The sequence below is a fragment of the Linepithema humile genome, chromosome 6 (assembly GCF_040581485.1).
Source record: "Linepithema humile isolate Giens D197 chromosome 6, Lhum_UNIL_v1.0, whole genome shotgun sequence".
NCBI classification, from domain to species: Eukaryota; Metazoa; Arthropoda; class Insecta; order Hymenoptera; family Formicidae; genus Linepithema; species Linepithema humile.
Window position 1 is genome coordinate 7,367,526 of NC_090133.1, and position 18,429 is coordinate 7,385,954.

Consider the following 18,429-nt stretch of genomic DNA (forward strand, 5'->3'; position numbering starts at 1 on the left):
CCCGCCCGCGGAGGCCCCGTCGCCTCCTCTCGTTATACACGCGCGCGTAACCGTGTACTACACGCATCTCTCGTGAAGCCGGCGCGGCCGCACGGTGGGAGCGGAATTCTGTGCTGAGCGACAAACAATTGCCGCCAAGTGGCTTAATTGCAGCCAACTAAACAAATGTTCCAACCGTATCTGCCCGCCGAGAACGGCGCGATCGCGACCGCGGCTCTCTTCTGCCCCTTCTTTCCTCCGCTGCGCGCTGCAATTCCCTCCGTATATAGTTCTGGTATCATGCGGCTCTTCCCCTGGCGGGAGGGACGTGAGGAGGGAACTCATCGTTCCGGAATCGCACCAGCTCTGCGTTAAGAATGTTCTCTCTGTTCTGCTTCTTCTTATCCCAACAATATTGTATATTTCCGAGCGGCGCGGTTTACTCGCTGCATTAGCGAAACACGTGATTACGATGACGAACATCGCAATAGAATTTTCATCTCCCGAGATCGTATCAGGATTTCAACGAAGCAACCGGAGCGGAATCGTTAAATCCGACGCTATTGAAGGATCTTAAACGACGCGCGCGGTTACTCTTGGTTCCGTTTTATTTCTCTCTTTTCGCCCGCTTCTGTCTTCGTCCCCGTGTTTCATGCCCGCAAGACGCCCGGATCGTTTCTCATTCGTCGCAGTCGTCGTAGGTGTATACGGCCGGTCGTGCGCGCAGTGAGATTCCCATTTATCAGAGTACATCCGCCGGAAGTGGGGCGGCCCCCGTGCGTAGGTGAGACGGAGAAGGAGAGAGAAAGAGAAGGAACACGCGTGTAGCCTCAGTGGAGGAGCGCAGGAAGATTGGGGAGGTCTTTGTTTATTAATACCTACGACAACATCCAAGTTCTTATCTAAGCTCAGCGAATGAAATCAGTACGATACCGGTGTGTTCGAATTTCGACGCTGCAAACTATAAATAGTCTCTATGCTTATCTGTGGTAGTGTTGCTATTGCAGTTACTTATTGATTATTAATTTTTTTTTAGAGATTATTCTTCCAAATGGTTTTAACGTTACATGTTATTTCGACGCGATCGTATATTGTTATAAATTTTCTAAGATATCGGTTTGACGCTAATGAGAAAAACAACATTCGGACAGTAGATTTGAAAGATATACGAAAATTCAGTACCACTCGAATACTGTTCATCCTTTGACGAAGTGGAGGAAACTCCCGATATCACTCCGTCGCTGCGCGTCCTTGTTGTAAATTAAACGCAACAATTCGCAGATATCCTGGTGCGCAGAATAACTCGTAACGATCGTATCGATGGTATCAATTACAAGAATACCGCTGAGGAGAGCTCGGTCTGCTCGTCGCCGATCGGCTCTTTCTCAGAAGGTAACCCGCCGCGATTATCTTTAATGGCAAACACCTTGACGGTGCGCCCGACCGAGCGAGATCGACCGCGGTGAGATCGAGACCTCCAGGATGAGCGGCTCGGCTGAACGCAAAGGCGACTCTTTAAATCTCCAAGACGAAGCAATAGATTACTCAAATTTATTCGGGGGATTATTGCTGGACCAACATGCGACAGAAATTTTTTTTCACCGTTTCTATTTTATTTCAATTTTTTCGAATGTATTTCTATCTTTCTTCTTTCCTTTCTGCCTGAATCCTTATTTTTAGCTCATCTGTCCTCTCCTTTTTCTATGATGTGCATTAACCGATTCACCGGCTCTCTCAGATTACAAAGGTGGCTCATTACAATCGATAGACACATATAGATACTTCCGCTACCGATTCCGTGAAATCGGGTTATATTAAATTCTTAATGAAAGATTCTTAAAATAACCTCCCGCGGATGCAGCTGGAAATCAACGGTGTAACTAGCTGCCGAGCTGGCGAAGAAGAAAAAGAGAAGTGGGGGAGGGAGGGGGGGGGGGAGAAAGAGTGAGACGCTCGGCCAATAAATTCCACCGATTATTAAACAGATTCTATGTTCGGCTTCTATAGTACAACGATGAACCTTTGAATGCACCGTCCCGTCAATCTATTTCGATCGATTGAAAAAATACGGCTATTAAATTTATATCGAATGCAATTTTTGGTACGGGCATTATCCAAAATGAATTCGCAGGCATTGTATTGAAATCAAGAAATGACATATTTTGGCGGAAAAAGCTCGTTCACTGATTTCTCTGTGTAACCAGCGACTACATCCAAGTTTGATACATCGTTGATATGTAAACGAAATTCTATCTGGTTCAACATAGATGAAAGCGGCGTGAATAAAATCTGCAAAGTTTCGAGGCGCTCGAGCATTTTGTTCGTTCCACTCGCGTTCTAACGTAACTGTAAAATCGCGAATGCGTTGCGAAACACATATTTTCACATTGCGAAGCGCCGAGATCCATCTTGTATTTTTGTGACATTCCTTTTGTACCGAAAAGATGCGCAAAACACGACTATTCGTTTTGAAAAAAAAAAAAAAGCGCGTCGCGACATTTCGCAGCGATCGGATCTCCTTGTCTCTTTCTCTCTCGCGATTTCCACGTTCGTCCGCGCGTCGGCTCGTCGGAATTTCTCGGTTACATCATCAGAAGTTTTTGCGGTGCTGCGCACACACCGACACGTATGCACGCTCTCGCACGCGCGCTCCTCTCGCACGCCGCCTATATGTCCTACAAGCCCGCTGGACAAAGTTGTGGCCGGTATCAATTGGCCGTGCTCTCCGCGTTGTATACCGGTCGACCTTCTGGAGTTGCAACACGAGACCTGACACAGATAGGAGAGGCTGTGCCGCCGCTGCGCCTGCTGCTGCCGCGCTGCAGCAACGCACACAGCGAACCAGTCGGCCCAGGCATCGCTCGGTAGAGTGCATGCCTTGCGAAACTGCCGGTCGGCCAATCGGTCGCTCGTTTCAACGGGGAAAAACCCGTTAATTTCGTCGGGATAAAATCCATCAAAGCGAGATGGAATCACGCGCCGGATAGAGCTTGGGAGATCGCTTCGCGCGAGGTTCGATTAGAAGCGTGATGCCGTGTCGCGTAGCGCGGAGAACGCCTCGCGCTGCTCTTTTCGATGAAAAACGACCCGACCATATAGAGGTGATCCTCCACTCGAGCCTCGGCCTTATTCCCCCCCAAAACGACCCTGACCACTCGATCTCGGCCAGTGGCGTAAAAAGAGAATGATTTTTCGTCGAGCGGTGTGGAGGATCGTTTGTGTGTCGCGAGTAACGTATCGATTTTAGGAAATGTCGTCGGATCTAGTGAGACTGATTTTATCATTGCGATATCACTAGCGAGAAGAAAAGACGAAAGAGATGGATCGAGTAAATTGTAGACTATTAATTCTCTATTTATTATAATACGCAATTATCTAGATTTATCATATTTATTTGTTTCATCCATGTCGGGAGAAATTATGACGGAACTTGATACGCGGAATAATTAATAATTTCTTGATGAACGTAACGCGCAAGTTGCACTTCTGTGTGAGCATCTCTCACTTTGGTCGACGTTGTTATTTCGCCAGGCTATACTTAGAGTAGATCGGTGAACATGTGTACATGGAGCTTAAGCCGGAGACAGATTGACCGCGTTGATCGTGAAAGGGTTGAGAGGCGGTGCTCGCTCGCGCTACTGATCCGAGATTCTCGACGCGCGTCACCTTCGCGGCGCGGCGCAACGCCGAGGCGTAAGCAATTTGCGTTTCGACGAATCGCGAGTCGCCGCCGGCTCTTGATCTGGGACAATAAAGTCCACGGTCTTTCTGTGGGCGTATGGTAACGCGAACAGCCTTCGATAGCTTCTTCTTAATCGCGCATCTCAAGTTGCGTCGCAATGTAGTACGAATCAACGAATTTGTTTTTGTGGTTTTTATTTTTTTGAGTGATGGATGTACGAGTAAATAATAATTGAAAAATGTTGATATAATAATACTTTTCGTATTAAAAGAAATTGAAATAAGTCATTAACGAGTGACTTCAATGCGTATCATTTCAATTTATAGTTATATAATAATTCAAAACAAGTACAGAAATATATCTGCATTTTTTGCTTTAAATAAGGATAGATTTTATGATTGCTATATTGTACATCTGTTACAAACTTTGATTTAATAAAGGAGAAAATTGTTTAAATATTTTTTTATGAGAATATTTGGAAGGCAATTTTCGCAAAAATGACGTGGGCACTATATAGTGGAACTGGAGAAGGTAACACGCTCTGTACAACGATGCGGTTACACCGCGACTGCATTCGCGCGGTATTATCATAACCGGCAGCTACGGAAAATGAGTTTCGCGAACTTTTAAACGCGTCGCAAGAGTTTCGTCCTGCTCGCTGTAAGCGCGCATGCCGCGTCGTAGCGCGGCCCAGGGCGAAACTCTGTTCGACTGCTGTATACGAGCTAAGTGGAAAAACGCTGCAGGACTAACGGTGGCTTTCTGTTTGTTGCAGGAGAACATCTCGACCCCGGAGCCCGCCGACATATCCGAGGACGATCACTATCCAAGTGAGCACAGAACCTTTTATTATCTATTTCTCTCTCTCGTAGCATAGACCTTGCCGTGCCTTTCTTAGCCGGTGCTCGAACCTTTACTCAGCTTGAGGATTACGAGATCCTTACGAAACGAGGCGCAAAGGCGTCTACCTGCCCGTGCGTGAGTGCGCGCGAGGCTTCGTCTCCGTCCGGCACGATCGCGCGCCCGTGTACACCGTTCGCGTGTTTCGCCTCGAATGCTTTTCTCGCACGGAAGGAGCGTTTCGGTCTTTTTCGCGGCTCTCTCTCTCTCTCTCTCTCTTCGCCAAAGGGTCAGGTCGCATCCGTTTCGGGAATCTGACCCGAATTCTATGGCGCCGCGTGTTTCTATATTATTGAACCGCGTCCTGAATGATTTAGACGTCACTCCCGCCAGTCCTCTGTCTCTGCCTTTCTCTACCTCCAACCGTCTCTCCCTGCTGGTTTGTTCGCTGACTAATAAATCTCTACTCTCGTTGAACGCGCGGTCGAAGCGCCCGTCTGCCGCGTGTCACCGCTAATTCCGTCGCCCGGGCGAACAAACGGAACCGCGCCCGCGCGATATGCTAGAAAATCTGCGGATTGTCCCTTTGAACTCTCCGGCGCGATTACGTGCGGTTGTGCGTCGCCGGCAACTACGTGGACACCGTTGTTTCAGTCGTCCCCGCGGAATTTGCGCGAATTAATAGTAAGCTCGTTTGTACACTTCGTCCATCGCTGCCGCTGCTGCTGCTACGCATTATTATAATAAGCTGAATTAGCTATTGACAGATTGAGCCTCGTTCGCAATGCGCAATGATAATCCTAAGTCGACATAAATTTCAGAATACGAAAACGCCGAGTCGGGAAAATCGAAAAGTCGGGTAATATTTCGATCATTTATAACAAACTCGATCGAAATTTATTTTCCTTTGGCTTTAATCTATTTTTCACAAAGTAGACTGAGAGAAAAATTGAAAAAATTTTATTCGATGTTACAATGCAAATTGTCAACTTTAAAACAGATTTAAGATTATTACATTTTTCTGTTGTGAATAACGTAGTATTATTCTTTGAACGTTTTTTGCTAAATCCTTGCAAGGATCGCAAGTCCTAGATAGGATTTCACATAATAAGGCGCGATAATCTAAGGATTAATGTCGGCGATTCGATTCTGATGGACTCACGTATACGTTAGCGGCAGCTCGCGTAGTAGGGATCGATTCGTACGGATATAACGAATTAGTATCATCGGACGCGTTACTCGGCACCGTGCATTCGATTACAGTTTCACGGCGTATAGGAATGGCTTGTCTTTACAGAGGGACGTATATAAACCGCGTTATATGCGCACTGCGGTCAGATAAAAAAAAAGGAAGGATCAATGATTTCGCGAGTAGAACGTACAGAAATACGCAAATACGACACATAACATTTACAGAAATCGATTCGAAACGTTCTATGAGCTTGCCTGCATTCAAATTCTTTCTGCCAAGTGTCATCCAGTTTGATATTAAAATATATATATGTCTATAGTGTTATAAGAGTCTATAGTGTTTACTACAATTTACAGTTTAAAGAAAAAGTTTGTTTCCGCATTATACCACTTTCACACATTCCGAATTGATACTTAGTAATTTTCGATCACGTTTTTTTCTCCGCAAGGATTGAATGTCACGCGTTTAGCATACTGCATTTTGACTCTTTGATTAAATAATTATTCTTGTGATACGTAAATATACTTTAATTGCTCTCTTTCACTCTATCTCAGATAATGCACGAGAATTCCACGGTAAGGTTGTGTGCGTGAGCAAATGATAAGTAATGAACTACGGGCTGTAAGAAGCGAGTCTCATTCAGAAGCAATTTGTACTAAATGGTAATATAAGAAAATAAATTAATTTTTATTTATTGGTTTTTTACTGAAATTAAATTTATCAGAATAAAATTTCAAAGATCAGGAATATTACATTAATAATAAATCAGTATGCGATATTGGCGGAAAACATATTTGCATCACGCATTACTCATCGCTCATCGCTCGCACACGGCCTTCATCATATCGGTGACAATTTTAGGAGCTATCGCCGTCTTATTTTTCGTTTGCGCGACTCGCGTTGTTTGTTTGTCGCTTGGCTCGGCGTTGCAGTATGCAGTCAGTGCCGAGCGGCCAGCGGATCGGAGGTCACGAAAAGACATACGTCATCGCTCGCTCTAGGATATCAGTTCGTCGATGCATCGGAACGACGAGTCACGGCGCTAAAACCGGCTCGTAGATCTTTCTGGCTCCGCCGGTAGCCTCGGTAGATATCTCACGGAGCGAGCCGTCGACAGAACGTCGTTAATCGCGCCGTCGAATTCTACCGCGGCGCTGATCAATAATACAACGACGTTCTCTCCGCCGGCCGGTTCGTGCCCGCGGATAAATCATGAGCGTACACTTCGGCGGAGAGTTAATCGTAGACTCACTTGCGCGGGGGCTTAATCCGCCGCGGCTCGCTTTTTTTTGAAAGAGCCCGTGTAAATTACCCGATCGATTAATAATCGTAACCGGCGTGCGGACCGTCGCCAGCTGCGACGGTCGTGCTACGCGGCCGGCCGGCCGGCGGCCGGTCGATTTATCAGTTTCGGGTAATTAAACCTGTTGCGTTATTAAGCGCCGATTAAATCGAGTCGACGACGTTGTTTTGCGTAAGTTTAATTTATTCGGCGCACTCGCGACTCCGTGAGCGAGCGCAGGTAGCTGATAAGTGATAATAGCCTTCGGCGAGGTGTACGAGGCTGGCCGGAGGTGGATGACGAATGTCGCGATTCGCTCGCGATATAGGATCGCGTCCGGACGTATGACGCTCACTCTCGTGTGAGCAAGGACTCTCCCGTTAACGAGAGAGAGAGAGAGAGAGAGAGAGACCTTGGTCGACGCGAGCTTGCTTCGCACGCGCGCGTGTCCGACCGCGTGGTTTGCATGGTGGAGTTTTTTTCAAACTTGTTTGAAGCCAATACGGCATTTTTAATTTTGACAGGCACGCTCATGAAAGACCCGGATAAGCTGAAGCTGATGCTGCTTGCGTGGAATTATAATATCCAACAGCAAGTCCAGGCACAAGCGCAGGCACAGGCACAGGCTGCCAATGCCGCGCTTTCGCCAAATCACTCTTCGACTACTACCGCTACTACCGTTGGCACCCCCGTCACCAGCCAATCGGCCATCTCCACGGCAAACAACACCATTAACAACTCTACGCTCACAGGTAATGCTTTATTTCACATGGCGCTCCCGGTATTGCGATGCCCTAAATCGTAAGGCAAATGTATTGCAAGTTGCGCGGAAGTGTTAGGAACGAACAATGTTTTCAATGCTGTCCTCGAAAAGTCTATGGCTCTTAGCAAGTAGAATATATATATTAAAAGAATTTGAAAAATTCTTAATCCTAGGATACGTAGGAGAGATCTCAAGTTACCATTTGTCCAGTTAAATAAATTATTTGTCTTTTTTTCTTCTTTCAGAATTTGCGAATTGTTCGAAATTACTTTTTTATTACAACTTTTGCAAATTTCTATTCTATAGAATTCTGTATCCTAAGATTTAAGACCGTTAACTCCATTTTCACTACTGTTGTACGAGGACTCGTTGATGTCAGTGGCATTAAGCGCGACGTCGACTACGACTTTACGTGTGACTGCGAATGTCAGGGTATAAAAAGAAAGAAAAAAAAAAAGGAAATCGACAGGCGAGACGTTTAACGGAATCCATTACGAAACGCGAAAGACGTCTAGACGTCTTTCTTTCTTCTTCGTCGCGAAAGGACTCGACGAAGTTACGTACGCCGATGTCCCATTGATGTCGCCTAGACTGACGAAATCCCACTTATGAAAAGAACCTTGCTCCGCCTGGCGTAAGCGCGCGGCCGGGGGCTTTAATGTTCAAGTTTTGCGTCCTTCTTACGCGCGCGACGCGCGCCTTGGCTCGGCGCGGTGCGGCGCGGCGCGACGCGGCGGAGTGAATTGCAGGTTTCGCGGGGCCAAGGTGTACCGGCCATTTAGCTCGTAAAGTTTTGTCGTCGCGCGCGACGTGACTAATGGATCGCCGGCCTAGGACGTACCCCGTGGCGTAGAAAGAGAAATTCGACGCGCGTCTGTCGTTTGTCTTTGTATGTGTGTGCGCGCGTGTGTGTGTCTGTGCGTGTAGCTGTGTTTGCGCGAACGCGCGAGCGCCTCTTCTCATCACCGGTACACCCACGCGTTCCGCTGAAATCCACGTCAGGGTGAATCGCGGGGGTGAAGTACACCCAGTGAATCCATGTTCTTCCCCCGCTGGCGATGAATCAGCGGGGGCGGAAAGCCGTTGTACGCGAGATGCGGAATGCAACCGATACCTTCGGCTATCGAAACTACTCGGAGTCTGCGGTACTCGAGTGCTGTTGCACTTCACATCCTCGTTTATTAATCCTTACGCAATCGCCGCGGAAACCCGATTGCCTTCGTGCAATCACAATTTTATCTAAGCAACGTTCGAACTTGAGGATTTTAACATTATTCTACTTCTTGTTCGTATTACTTATTTCCTATTTTTATTTGTTAAAACTTTAAAGTGTCGACACATTTAGAATATTAAAATATCGATTGCATTTCTAAATGCCTGGAAGGTACGTCTAAGACGCATTGCGTACTTTGATACTTCGCGTTCGAGTGGCCTGATTGAATAAAGAAGTGAATCATATGAATGAGAACGATGGATGTAATGCGGTAATTGTGCCGGCCGATGGACATTGAAAATTGAATATCGAAAATCGCAACGTGCGGTGCGCCGAAAGTCCATTAGTCGCACTATTACAATATTGCAAGCGGGCCTCTTAAAATGGTTTTGGATTATAGTCTATATAGCATACGTCACATTGTTAATCCTCTCATTCGAGCTACCTACTTTTCTAATACAAAAAGACAACGTTATACTTTCTAGTAAAGTTACATTATGTTCAAAAATACATATATAAATAGATATATGGATTTTTTGAAATCACATAATTAAAGATTACAAAACATTTTTGTGAAGTTAATCATCTTTTGATAAAATTCAATTTTAATTAAATTTTATAATTTTATAAGTATAAATTTTACTTTATTTTCAATTTTATATCCAACAAATTTTAATTAAACTTTTTTCTATCATAAAATATTAAAATCTTACGTTTTGCGAACTGTAAGTAGCGCTTTATTCAGAAATTGTCTCATTTTTTCAAGTATGTCATATTTTTTAAAAACTTAGCTCTATTATGTTTGGCGACGGAGAAGAATGCGCGTTAATTGCCACATATGTTCTTAATGACACGATAAGATTCTCCAAGATGCCGAGCGTTTCCGCACGGTACTGCATAATCTCGAGATTCGCCCGTTGTTCAGTTAGGCCAGGTTGCGGAAGGATAATTCACCGCGCCTCTCCGCCTCAGTACGCCTCTCTCTTCCACCTATCCTCCCTGGCAGCTATTTGAAACTGGTTTCGAAGCGGGCCTCTATATCTCGGACGTAGTCATTGCGTAATGAACCAGCCATCGGCCGAAGAGACGAGTATAAATATACATATATATATGTCTATATATATACACGTACGCGCGCACATTGCACACGGCGGATAGACCTTTCCTCGTCCCTCCCTCCTACGTGATGACCAGCGCAGATTCCACATCTCGCGCAGGACTTCTCTCTCACTGGACCCCGCTTCGTAGATACGCGTTTCGCAAATCGATTTCTCGATAGAGCCGCTTCTTCTGTCGCGCGATCTCGGGGAAAAGCGACAAGCATCGTCAGCGCCGGTCGCACAAGTCCACGGTTAATCCGAGCCGCGATATATATTCTCCGAATATAATCCTCTCGATATAGTTTCGTTCGCGAATTTCTATTTTCAACTAAACATTCACAGTCGTTTGTTCTCTTAATCTTGTGTACTTCCCATTCGAACCGATTAGCATAGTTTGATAATTTTTTAATTTATTTAGCGGTATATTTTCCAAAATGCACTTTCATGAACGTTACTTTGTTTATTTTAATACTATTAATATGGAAAATAATTTTTCAAAGTGTAAAATTATATTTATCTGAAGAATATTTATCTCTAGTTAAATATCTCTGGAAATAAATATATTTCTAGTTTGTGCTGTAAATCTATTTTTCGATAAAGCTGCTTTACTCGCTCAAAGATCTTGATAAAAAAGACACGGCGACGGCTGCGAGGACATCTTGGTTTCTCATCTCTTAATGCACTCTGCGGCATAGTCAGCGGTGTAATATTTATAATTTACAACGGACACAACTTTCCCCGGGCGCGTACGCGGCGATTATACTTACGATATGTCACAAAATCACAATGTCTTAAGTACGACCGCTTCCGGATCCGTTATATACCAGAATAATCATATATAATATCTCTCTTAAGCATTTATTCTTAAAGATCGCTTTGTCGATAATAACAAACGTTCTCCGAGTAAATAAATTAATATTATTAATTGCATTTAAAAATAAAAGATTCGAGAAATCTATACATTATCATTGTATTCGTCGATTACAGAAAGAATTGAATGAATAAGCGAATTAGTTGGAATTCGAAAAAAAAAAAACTGACGATAAATAGAAACCGTTAAATCTTTATCCAAAGAAAAATCGGATAATCATTACCGCTGATTAAATCGGCGATACCAGAATAGGTGATTAAATAAATGAATTAAAACTTTGCGGGAAGCTTTATCTAATCGTCATCTAAAGCGTAGTTAAACCGAGGACTTCCGAATTCTCTTTTACGTCAACGCGCACGCACATGCCATCACGCGCGGCATCCTACTATGGTCAGTGACATTTATGAGGGACAAGATAATACGTCTTCGTCCATCCTCGCGATTGTACATTACCATCCCAGCGTGGCTGGCATCCGAGCGGTAGACAGTTCCATATACCTGGCCCGAGGCACCGTGGGCGTACGCGACTTGTCTGTGAATTTTGTAGCGCGCGAGGCTCGTGCGCAGCAGGCGCAGGCCTGCCTAGAAAAAGAGGAAGTGCTTGGTGTGGTCGTTGGGGGGCCGGGGATATCAGTTTTCCTTTGCGGGAACGCGAGATCGAGGGAATGAGGAGGACGAACTGCCGGGTGGGGCGCCGGCCGTCCCCGTCGTCGTCGGCTGATTTCAGGTTCAAGCGGCCGAGAGGCGAGTTCAGGAACAGTGCTTAGGCGATGTGGGATTGGGATTGGTAACCGGCTTTCTAGCCGCGCGCGTCCAGCGTTGCTTATGTGCGTGCGTGCTATTCCCTGCCTTCTCCGACTACTCTCCAGCGATACCCGCACGCTCGCTCGTAGGCCGTAAGAATCTTCTCTCGGTGTGTACAAGCGCTGTACTCTCCTAGAGAGCGTCGCACACACACACACACACACACACACACACACATACGTGCGCGTACGCGCTTGCTTTTTTTTTGTACCCGCGTTACTGTATACGCGTATATGCGTGTGAGAATCGAAGTGCAGCAACCTCCGGGACCGGTGGAACCGCGAGAGTAAAAGAGAGAAATGGGGGAGAGAGGGAGAGAGAGGTGGAGAAGGGAGGAAAGAAACGCACAACACACTGTCAAGCACGCCTCCTGGATGAGGGTCCAGTTTCCTGGGTCGTACGCTCGCGCGTTCAGTTACTGGTTCTACCGGAATCCTCCTAGAAAGATGCGTCGCGATCGCTGAACAACTCGAGGTATCAGAATCGCCCGCCCGAGATAGACTTCGCGTTTTCGCGCGCGAGAAGTTGAAGAGCCCGGCGGAAAGTTGCCCCGCGACGATGCAAATGCTCTCCAAGGCACGTTGCCTTGCAAACGCGCTCGCCTCGAAGTGGCGTCTTGGAAACTACGGTCGGAAGAATTCGATTCCAGAATGCAGATTACTTCGCGCGCATAGCGAGAGAAGTGGATCCGAGAAGTGGATGCGTTCGGTCGAGAGAAGCTACATCATCAAGAAATAAACGCACTTTGCGATCGTATCCGTTCCGAGAGATTCTTATTTCGTGTCATTTTTCGAGTATGTTCGATTTTAAATTTAAACATCTGTGATAAACAGTAGGAATGACTTTTTTCCAACTATTGCGAATAAAATAACAAAATATTATTCAGCTTCTTACGATGATATTACTTAAGACATGATTAGATTTTTTCAAAGTATATTTTACATTTGAGAATCAAAGTAGGTCGCGAGTGGAAAGTAATTCGAGTATCGTGGAAAATTAAGACAAACTCGTTCCGCTTTGTACGGACGAACCCGTCGTTGATGTTCTTTATCGACCGTGCGACTGTATGAAACGACAGCCGCAAGGCTGTCCCTTTTTAATCGGAACCAAGGAGAGCCCCAGGTGGAAGAAGTCCGCGAGACTCGTAGCCTCTTTACGATCCCCCTGCGGCACTCCTTGCCGACAATCCATACGCCTCTCTTCGTACGTGAAGCCTCTCGCCGGCCGAGGCTTGTACCTGTCCCCGTCAACATCCTCCTCGTGAAAGCACCTTTACCGTACCGTTCTCTCTCCCGGGATCGTGACGGTAGAAGACCGCCGCACCGCCTTTTAACACCTCGCACACGCTATCGGGGCTTATTACGGGTTTCGAGAACGGGCTGCCGTTATTATCGTAGAGAAGATACACGGTCTATATAAAGGCAGTGACAGTCCAATCTTTCTGTCATCGACACAATTGACACGCTAAATTTTATTCTGCCCTCTGGAGATGGAATCCGGCACGGATTTGCCTGTCGCGAAAATTTAATTGCGCGAAGAACATTGGTGTAAATTCCATTTCTTAAAACTTCCATAAAGATTTCATTACTGTGGGATTGATTCTGAGTAAAATTCAGTTTTAATGTATAACGGAATATTCTACAAATATATCAGTCAGAGAGAAAGTGTGCAATCAAGGCTACAAAGTTGTATAAAACGTACTCTCGAGAGATGTATGCATTGTACCGTTGTGCTTTTATTGCAACCGAGGCTGCGATCCAAAAAGCTACATGTAGTCGGCAAGCGGAGTTACTTAATGAAAGCTACACGAGGTCAATTAATTGATACTATCTAACTCTGGCATCAGTCAACACTTTATATTTATCCCAGTTCTCTTTATTATATAATTGTTATTTATCGGATGTTCGATCTGTCGTAACATTATTAATGAAATTGAAAAAAAAAAAAAAAACTGCGAAAAGCTCAGCAATTCTTTCGTAGGCGGCTGGTTTAGTGACCGAATTTACGTATCGAAATGCAACAGCCGATAATCGGCTACGCGCACACGGTTATAAGGATAGGGAGCCGTTTACGAAATACCACCTCTGCCGGTCGATCATCCCTAATCAGTGTCGTCACGCGAGCCGAACGTACACAGCGTTTATCGTTATTATATTCGCGGGATAAATGCCACCCACGCGCCCCTCTCCCTCTCTCTTTCTCTCTCGCCGCTAGTCGTACATCTAGCTGGCCGTACATGACCGGCTCCTTGCCTGACCATGGCGTGGGAAGGAAAAAAGTTTCCCTTCTTTTGTTCCAACCGCAATGTTCTCTATTCATAAATCGAAACAGCGCGAGGCGGCGATCCAGTCATCGCGGCACGGCGGTTATTCAACGGGAACGTTATTATTTTCCTGGCGCGCTGCGCCGAAGGTTCCCCCTTTTATCAGATAATTACCGATCGCGAGCGCAAAGTGTTGCTATAACCAAATTTGCGTTTATTAATTAGTAGTAATTATTTAAAAATATCATTGTTCATATTATACTCATTATCGATATTAATAATACTAATAATGTCGATTTCAATTGGCACTCACGAATTTCATCATCGTCTGTTTAAATGGCATTTAAATAATAATTATCGCTGCCGTTATTAAAACGATAATTACACCTATACCAACGCGCGCTTCGCTGATGAGAAAAATCTAGGCTTCGGATTTCAGACGCACGCTGAATTCATCATGCGAAAATTTGCTTTTGCAGACTCGCGAAACGGTTCCTCGGAGCTGGTCGACATGCCGGCGGGCACCGTACCGAGTTTGGGCGTCGGCGGCGAGGATATGGCTTCCCTGTGGGCATCTTACACCATGGGCTTTAAGAAGACACCGCCACCAGCGTCATCAGCAACGCCCTCGCGGTCGGATCGCGATCGAGAATCCAGTCCGCCTGGTGGCGAGGGAGCGGGAAGCGCTCACGATGAAACCAGTAGTAGTGGTAATAAGGAAGATGAGGATGATGACGACATGGATGCTGACGAAGGTTTGGATCCGAGACACCACGATCCGGAACGTCTCAAGGCGTTCAACGTAAGTATAATACATGTGATAATCGTTTCGCCAAATTCGCTTTTTCAAACTTTGAAAATAGCTTTTTAGACATCTCAGTGATTGAGTCTAAAACTTGAGGGGATAAAATTTTACTCTCATTATCGTGTATACGTTGCAAAGTTCGAAGAATAAGGACGCGTGATAATAACCGAATTACGGGCCGCCTAATTGCTAATCTAACCGGTCATTTTGTGCAACTATAAGAAAAGCGACATTCGCGCCTCGCGAATGGAGAAAGGGCCGTGGCAAGGGGAAAAAGAACGGCGGTGGTGCGCGGACGCAAAAGTTAAGGACGTCGGCATATTGGCGGCGCGGTGGGCTTTCCCGAAAAACCCTAATTGTCGTAAAGTTTTATGAGCACGCGGTACGCAGGGGAACGGCGTATGCCGTTTCTCTCGGTTTTTCTCCTTCGTTTCCCGTTTCTCATATATCTCTTTTTTTTTCTCCGGCCGTTTTCCTCGTGAAAGCCAAGCGGCCGTAGTTTCGCGGCGGCTGCCGCTGGTTCGCGCCGGCCAGCTTCTTAATTAATTACAATTAGTTTAATAGAGCCCCGGTGTTACGCCCCACCGCCGCTAAATTCTTAATTCCTTGAGCGGTTAGCGAGACTCGCGTACCAACTACCGCTTAATTCACCACACCAACGTGCCCTGCGGCAGATGTTCGTGAGACTATTCGTGGACGAGAACCTCGACCGCATCGTGCCGATCTCGAAGCAGCCGAAGGAGAAGATACAGGCGATCATCGACAGCTGCACGAGGCAGTTCCCCGAGTTCGCCGAGAGGGCCAGGAAGAGGATTCGAACGTACCTGAAGAGCTGTCGGAGGAATAAGCGCGGCAGGGAGGGCACAACTTGGGATGCCGTAAGTTTTCTATCATGTTCGATCGCGAGACGATAAATCTCGATCTGTAAGATTTTCGAATGATTTACTTTCTTACAAAATTTACTTTATTTGAAACTCTCAGATTTTTCAAAATGTTCAGATTGCGCATTATCTCACTAATTAAACGCATTTATTACGCGCCAAATATCCGTGAACATCGAAAAAAAAACTCTATCCGTGAAAGCTCTAGACATTCTTGCGGCATGAGTCAAGTCTGATATGCGCGACAAGCGCGCGACGACGATCACGGGCGTGACGTATACAATATCTTTTTAGGCCAGACCTACGCCGGCACACTTGACCTCCGTACAGGCTGAGCAAATTCTGGCAACGGCCTGCGAAAACGAAAGCGAAAATGCGAAACGCATGAGAGTCGGTCTGGAGCCGGTGTCACAGCCAATGCCAACTCTTCCGGCCGCAACGGTGAGTAATAATCATATGTGAAGGGACGGGACACACACTATCGCGCGACTCGCAGCTCGATAATATTGCTTGCGGCGAATAGACATTTCGACATCGTTAGCTTGGCAATAATTATGTGTCGCAATCTCGCGCTCGCGCCTCTAGAACTGGCGCGTGGACGATGAATACGATGTAGACACCGAAATGTATCTCTGATTAATTTAAGGCTCCTTATTATTGCAACGCGAGGATCACACGTGTCTTGGCGTTCTTTAATGTCACACACGTGGCCGAGCATTAGATATTACGCGTGCGCAGGCCAGCAGCGAAGCCGGGATTCATTAATCAAGCGATTTTTAGATGACAGCTCGCGGATGTTTGCGCGACGCGCTTAGTGAATCATAAACTAAAATGCGGGAAGCAATAACTTATGGCAATAGATACGCGCGCGTGTGAGTAACAGCGAGAAAATAGATTAACTGCTACTTGCCGCGGTGCACCAAAATCTGATGCAGCACGTTCGAATTGATATAAACATATTTTTTTACAGAAGCGATAGATAACGTAGTGACTAAACATTGGACAAATAATAAAAATAAATTATTTTACAGAATGCCGAATAAAAAAAAGTATCATCCGTCTCGTGTTTTTAATGTCGCAATTTTCTCCGTAAACGTGAAACAGCGTATCACGCAGTAGGCGCGTGTACAAATAACTTACGCATTCGAAACAACTCGTCGGCGTTTCGATCGATCCGCATCCTTGTAGAAAGATATACTATTAATGTACTTAATTATCTCTTGACTCATTCATCTTTTAATGCATTCGAATTTCGTGGCTTCACGCGGAGAAGAAATACTAAAATATCATCATTGAAATAAACACGTCGAACTCATTTTTCCCAACTCGTCATTTATCTAGTATTATTCTGATGCTCTCTTTAAAATGTGTGCGTGAGTGCAACAAGAGAGGAAAAATAAATAATTTAAAAGTATAAAATAAATATTACGATGAGAGAGAGACAGAGAGAGAGAGAGAGAAAAAGTGGAAAGGAATAAACATGAACGAAATGAAAAAAAAATGAGAGCGAAAAAGAGATTTTTGATTGCGTAGTTCCGCGCCGTATTATCGCGCGTGAAAATTCGACGAGCTCCTGCGCAACGTCTGGTAGCGAGATATACGTGAACGGAGAGCTAGGATTGATAGGTAGCGCGAGAGGTCAGTGATAACCCGCGGGTCGCGCACCTCTCCCACTCTGATACTACTCGCGCATACAGATCGCGCTCGAGGGCCGGCAGCAATAGTAGCCTCGGCCTCGTGAAAACGGCCGCGTGTGCGAAACGGAAAAACATTCTCGCGAGAGAAATGCGGCGTAGAAGCGGGACGCGCGGAGAAGAGGAAAGAGCCGAAGTCGCTTCTGCGTGCCGCGACCGCGCTTTCACGTACCGACGAGGGAGCATGTCGATCGCACGATGTCGCGCGATTAGTCTTGCGTATCCGTAAATTTCGCGGTACATTATGTCAGCTATGCGAAGCCAGTCTTGTGTGTCGGGAAAAAATCGAGGAATCCGGGCGACTTTCGCGAAAATCGGATCGATCAGATCGAAAAAATCGAGAATTTCGTAAAAAACGCCGATCTTGCGGATACAAATCGCTCGTATTGACGTCACATCTAATCTCGCGACGGGAATGATTTGATGATGTTCAGAGATGATCTCGAACGACGTTCTTCGCGATTAATGTGACAATGTTTATCATATTATTGCGCGCAAGCCGAAGTTCATTGACCTTAATAAGATAGCGCGAAAAAGCGGGAACGATAAACGTCCGCCTCGGTGTTTCGTGTACAAGGCGCCTAGGTGCGGGCGGTATAGCCATCCAATTCCGCACAACACATCGCGCTCTGCTTGGCTCACCTAATCCCTCTTTTCCCCGTCACTCCCGCGCGTTTCCACGACCCTCTCCCCTGCTGATTCCTCCGTGGGTTCCGTAGTTGGCGAACACACCACTCTGTCTCCCTCCCGCCCTCCCTTCCCACCTCGCTACGTCTCGCATACAAACGAGAGGCTGAGACGCGGGCGCGCGGTCCCCCGTCGTCGTCCCCGATTTATCTACTTTGAAAATCCCTGTCCGAGAAGGAGACGGAGAAACAGAGAGAGGCCCGATAACCTCGCCGGCGACCTAAGCCTAACCCATTAAGGAGAAGACCTCTCTCTCTCATATATATATATATATATATGTATATATATATATATATATACACATATATATACGTACGTTGAGGTCCGTGCACGTCGGACGGCTATCTGCTCCTCGTGGCCACCTATATAATTG

At 45.9% G+C, this 18,429-nt stretch overlaps 2 protein-coding genes across 9 annotated transcripts in view; one reads left to right on the plus strand and one right to left on the minus strand.

The window, feature by feature from the left end:
* LOC105678238 (uncharacterized) overlaps positions 1-18,429 on the minus strand; it is a 279,329-nt gene that overhangs the window by 193,908 nt on the left and 66,992 nt on the right. The window lies entirely within an intron of this gene.
* LOC105678234 (nucleolar protein 4-like) overlaps positions 1-18,429 on the plus strand; it is a 63,344-nt gene that overhangs the window by 38,297 nt on the left and 6,618 nt on the right. For 2 of the 3 annotated variants that reach the window (XM_012377400.2, XM_012377401.2), the window contains exons 2-6: positions 4,437-4,491; positions 7,500-7,727; positions 14,469-14,791; positions 15,469-15,672; positions 15,970-16,116. In XM_012377400.2, coding sequence (XP_012232823.1) covers positions 4,437-4,491; positions 7,500-7,727; positions 14,469-14,791; positions 15,469-15,672; positions 15,970-16,116 — 957 coding nt within the window. The remainder of the gene's footprint in view (positions 1-4,436; positions 4,492-7,499; positions 7,728-14,468; positions 14,792-15,468; positions 15,673-15,969; positions 16,117-18,429) is intronic. The other variant, XM_067357941.1, reaches the window with a different exon arrangement.